The sequence below is a fragment of the Ranitomeya variabilis genome, chromosome 6, assembly GCF_051348905.1.
Source record: "Ranitomeya variabilis isolate aRanVar5 chromosome 6, aRanVar5.hap1, whole genome shotgun sequence".
Lineage (NCBI taxonomy): Eukaryota > Metazoa > Chordata > Amphibia > Anura > Dendrobatidae > Ranitomeya > Ranitomeya variabilis.
In genome coordinates this window covers 488500889-488505697 of record NC_135237.1, presented here as the reverse complement: position 1 = coordinate 488505697, position 4809 = coordinate 488500889, and the positions used below count along the sequence as shown (strand labels likewise).

At 46.1% G+C, this 4809-nt stretch overlaps 1 protein-coding gene across 1 annotated transcript; it reads left to right on the top strand.

The window, feature by feature from the left end:
• The first annotated feature begins 322 nt into the window (after positions 1-322).
• Positions 323-3424, top strand: LOC143782818 (uncharacterized). The gene is made up of 5 exons (XM_077270700.1): positions 323-596; positions 678-746; positions 942-1134; positions 1295-1451; positions 1572-3424. Exons 1-5 carry the CDS (start codon positions 525-527, stop codon positions 3208-3210), a joined length of 2130 nt encoding a protein of 709 aa, XP_077126815.1. The 5' UTR covers positions 323-524; the 3' UTR covers positions 3211-3424.
• The last annotated feature ends 1385 nt before the right edge of the window (positions 3425-4809 follow it).

The window sequence follows — 4809 nt, the reverse complement described above, 5'->3', positions numbered from 1 at the left end:
TAACATTGAAAACGCATGCGTTTTTTGGTGTACGCGTTTGCACGCGTTTGTGAACGCATGCGTTTTTTAACTGCATGCGTTCATTTTATAAAATGCAACTTGTAGTATTTTGAGGGGCGTTTTTTTTTCCTAAAAAAACGCATGCGTTTACATGCGTTTTTTTTGGACAAAAAAATGCATTGGAGTCAATGGAGACGCATGCGTTTTTTTTACATGCGTTTGCATGCGTTTGCATGCGTTTTTTTGACGCATGCGTTTTTTTTGGCACCACTGAATTAACTGTAGATAAAGATGTCTAGACACTGATAAGACTCACCCATAGCAGCAAGGTTATAAAGGGAAGGTGGGGGGAAGTTTCTGGTCACTTCTCATCAGACTCCAAAGAAGACAGCACCCTGCCCGGACGCATTCTTGGACAAGACACAGAGCAATGTGAGTATATCCTAGCCAATGCATTCATTTTCAATTTTTTGGATCTACATCTCCTAATTTCTTCTATTTTTTTTCTTTCAACACGCATCAGAATGTCTTCTCCGGTTTCCTCGTCTGATGAGGAGTTCCAGCCACGTCAATCAGAAGTGGATCACGTGAGCGAGGTATGTTTTTTGTACGTCAGCTTGGTAAGTATTGACTGTCACATCGACACATGAGGCAATTTTTTTTTTTTTATTTTATAGAGCACTTCAACAGAGGGACAGAGAGGTACTGAGCAGCGGAGTCAAGGTCCAGGTGGAAGACGGCAGCGGGTATGTATACCAGGCAGACTGTCCTTATTGTAATATTCTTTTAACTTCCTTTCTGTACCCTTGTTTTTCTATACATATTTCTTATATCATCCTTTTCTGAAAGTTGTCTTTCATATTCCTGCCCTTTCTCATCTTCGTGTCTTATTTTTTACAAATGTGGTTGAGCAAACTTAAATGATTTTGTTTTAATTTTAGGTTTCACAACGGGACGACGACCGGATTGATAATGACCTGCTGATCAGTCTGGTCCAGGAGCGAGTCCCGTTGTGGGACAGCCGGGATAAACAGCACGCCGTCAATAGTGTTCTCCGTCGTTTGTGGAGTGAGGTGGCCCAAGCGTTGTGGGATGGCTGGGAGAATTCCACGCCACGGGTCCGTAATGCATTTGGTAAGTATTGCACGGTAGTGTGAAGCAACAGACCTTGGCCATGCTCTCTTGACTGTGTGTGATGAAAGAAACTTTTCGTAGTTTCTGTCATCACACACAGTCACAAGAGCACGGCCAAAAGTTCTTATTCTGACCATTATATTTTATTGTTATTTCACAGTGGAAAAAGTAAGGACACGTTGGCGTTCCATGAAGGACCGCTTCAACTGTGACCTACGTGCAGAGAAGAGTGCAGCTAGTGGTTCCGGAGCAAGGCACCGGCTCTACAAATACCACCGTGTGTTGGCCTTCCTGAGACCGGTCCTTCTCATGAGAACGTAAGTATTTCTCACATGCCTCCGGTTGTATTGCATTGACATAATCTGTCACTTTTAATTCCACAGGATGTACCGTCTTGTTGTAGTTTGGTATTAATTTTCTGTTTTGTTTTTTCACAGCACACACTGCACGACTGTCGCCACAGGTGCTGGAGCGGTCCTTCAGCCGGAAGCCACGGACCCGTCCCAGCCATCCAGCAGCGCAGCACCAGGTGGGTCTTCCACACTCACTGGAGACCAGGGGGCTGGCCCATCAGGTCTTCCCCTTTCGCAGTCCTCTTTCGCTGCACCCATTTTGGCGGGCTCATCCCGGCAGCGACAGAGGGCTTCGGATAGGTCCCTCATGCCCGAGTTTTTACACTTGAGCTCGGTTTTACATGATGCTATCAAGGCTTTAGGTGACAGAATGGATGCGAACCATAATCTCTTAAATTGCCGCATCCAGGATGTCGCCAAAAGCGTTGATCAATTGAAAGCCGACCTCAATAAGCCAGCTCAGCATTTTTTCAATCAAATCCTAGAGGGCATGTCGGAACACCTTAGCCCTGATCTCCAGCTGAGTGTGATGCAGGCCTGCAATGTTGCTTTTGTGCAGGCTATGCAGCAGAGTCAGAGTCGTAATGTGGCGGCCTATCCAACTGTGCCGTCACTGTCACAAGTAAACACTATTCCTACCTCTGCTGCATACCACTGCACGGCCACCTCTATTCCCTCTACAGGTGTACTCCACTACAGCGCCAACACGATGACGAGTGCTGTTGGACATCCCACCGCCACCACCGTGACGACCGCTGCTCCGGCTTGGACCTCCTCCGCTGACACCACGAGGACGCAGGACCCTGGCATGGCTTATCGGGCCGGCACCCTCCCGATGCAGCAGGACCCATCCATGCAATATCGGACCGGCCCACCCCAGATGCAGCAGGACCGAGGCCTGGCATACCGGACCGGACCCACCCCGATGCAGCAGGACCGAGGCGTTGCATACCGGACCGGACCCACCCCGATGCAGCAGGACCGAGGCGTTGCATACCGGACCGGACCCACCCCGATGCAGCAGGACCGAGGCGTTGCTTTCCTGGCAGGAAACCCCCCGATGCAGCAGGACCCATCCATGGCGTATCGCACCGGGCCCCCCATGATGCAGCACGACCAAGCCATACCTTTCCAGGCAGGACCCACCCTGATGCAGCAGGACACATCCATGGCTTTATGTTCCCCCCCACCAGCAATGCAGCAGGACACTGTTATGGGATTTGTTTCCCCCCCCCCCCCAACGAGGCACCAGGATCCTGGAAGGGTTTTTGTTTCCCCACCCCCAACGAGGCACCAGGACCCAGGCGTGAGTTTATCTTTCCCCCCATTGGACTCAGACATTGCCGAGCGCTCCACAATGGAGACTGACTGTGTGGAGCCGGGTCCTGACGTGTCTCCCGCCCACACTGTACAACATAGCCCAAGAAGACTTCCCCCAACCCGGAAAACCCAACGTAAAACTGGCAAAACGCATAAAAAACAAAAAACTTTGATTATTCCTCCCCCATCACCTACCGATGTGTCTCAACATTCCAGTGTGTCTCAAGCCCCTCATGTTTTAAGCCCCATCCCCGAACTTCCAGACCCTTCAAGTTTTGTTGCCCATTCTCCTGCCACCTCTGCCTCCTCCATGGTGAGCCAGGCTTCAGTTCTGAATACCCCCCAGTTACGTTACTCAACCCCAAGCCGGCGTGGTTCAACCCGGCGCGGTACCAAAAAATAAATTTGTTTTCTTTTTCCTCAATAAAAAAAAAGTTTATTTGAAAAAATTATGTTTGGTTTATTGTGTCTATCACCTCTCTCAATACACACCAATAAACTTCATCACACACTTATTCTTTTGGCCTACACATATCTCCAGTAGTATAAAATACAAGACAACATCTATATGTGTTTCTTTAGTATACAGATATGAGTTGGCCAAAAAAATAGTATTTATTTCCATACTCTTTTTTTTTTGTACCTAGTGTAGTGTCACTGTACAAAGAGAAAATGGTGGAAATCAAGTTCAGAAATTAACTGAAACGGTCATATGTCAAAATATATACCTGACCGATTAAGTTGATTACTGCCTTGTATATTCACCATATTCTATATAGCTCATTATGTGACAATGGTTGTCAAACAGATGGGACAAGTGTTCTCACACTCTACATATCTATGCTCACCAGGCCAGGTGTAAGAAATTGTGAATTCATGATCATGTATATGTTTATCATGAATTTATTATTGCTTACACTTGACTTGATGGATATAGAGACCGTGACAGTCTTGACGCAATGACGTCAACAATATTAGAATTAATAAATAAAAATAATTAAAAATTTTGTACCATTATTATAAGTATGGGGCCCGTGGTTTATATCATTCTTTGAAAACCAAAATAGGGAGTGCAACATAGGTAAATTACGATGAAAAATTTAAAATTTATTACCTCAACAACTATCACCCACTCCTGGTTTTGGATTACAAAATATGATATACATATCTACTGCCCATCTTTGGTCAACCTTTGTTTAGACAGGAAAAAGATATTAGACATGGTGAACACAAAAAAGTTTATTAATTAGAAAAATGTTTATCAGTGTTTAATAATTGGTAAACATAAACATACAACAGGACATTTAAACAACATTGTCCTGCCATGACACACGTCCAATATCGGACACAAAATAGGCCGCAAATTGGTCCCGCATAAGACCAACGGCTGCAGTTGACCGCATCGGGTGATGCTGAAAATCAGGCAATGGGTGTGCAACAGGTTCATCAAGTTCAATGTGGGGTCGCTCCTTAGCCATTATATAATTGTGTAGCACCACACAGGCTTTGACCACCTCGTCCACTGTTTCCACTTTTAGATTGATGGCTGTTGCAAGAATGCGCCATTTAGCAACAAGAATGCCAAAGCTGCACTCTACGGTTCTTCTGGCCCTGGTCAGTCTGTAGTTGAATATTCTTCTAGTGTGGTCCAAGTCCCTACTAGAATAGGGCTTCAGGAGATTTTCACACATTTGGAAGGCCTCATCCCCAACCATAACAAATGGCAGCGGTGGGCCTTGAGTGTTGGGGAGAGGCTGTGGAGGGGGAAAATTAAAATTGTTGCCATACAACCGACGGCCCATATCCGAGCTCTTGAAGGTTTGGGAATCATTGCCACGGCCAAAAGCTCCAATATCCACGGCGATGAAGCGACACTCCGCATCCGCTATTGCCATAAGCACTACCGAAAAATATTTTTTATAATTATAAAACTCAGATCCGGTTCTGGCCGGTTTGACAATGCGGATGTGCTTTCCATCCACCGCCCCTAAACAGTTTGGGA

Coding starts and splice junctions, on each gene's coding strand:
- LOC143782818 (XM_077270700.1), top strand. CDS start 525: ATGTCTTCTCCGGTTTCCTCGTCTGATGAGGAGTTCCAGCCACGTCAA. Junction 597..677: donor AAGTGGATCACGTGAGCGAG/GTATGTTTTTTG, acceptor TTTATTTTATAG/AGCACTTCAACAGAGGGACA. Junction 1,135..1,294: donor ACGGGTCCGTAATGCATTTG/GTAAGTATTGCA, acceptor GTTATTTCACAG/TGGAAAAAGTAAGGACACGT.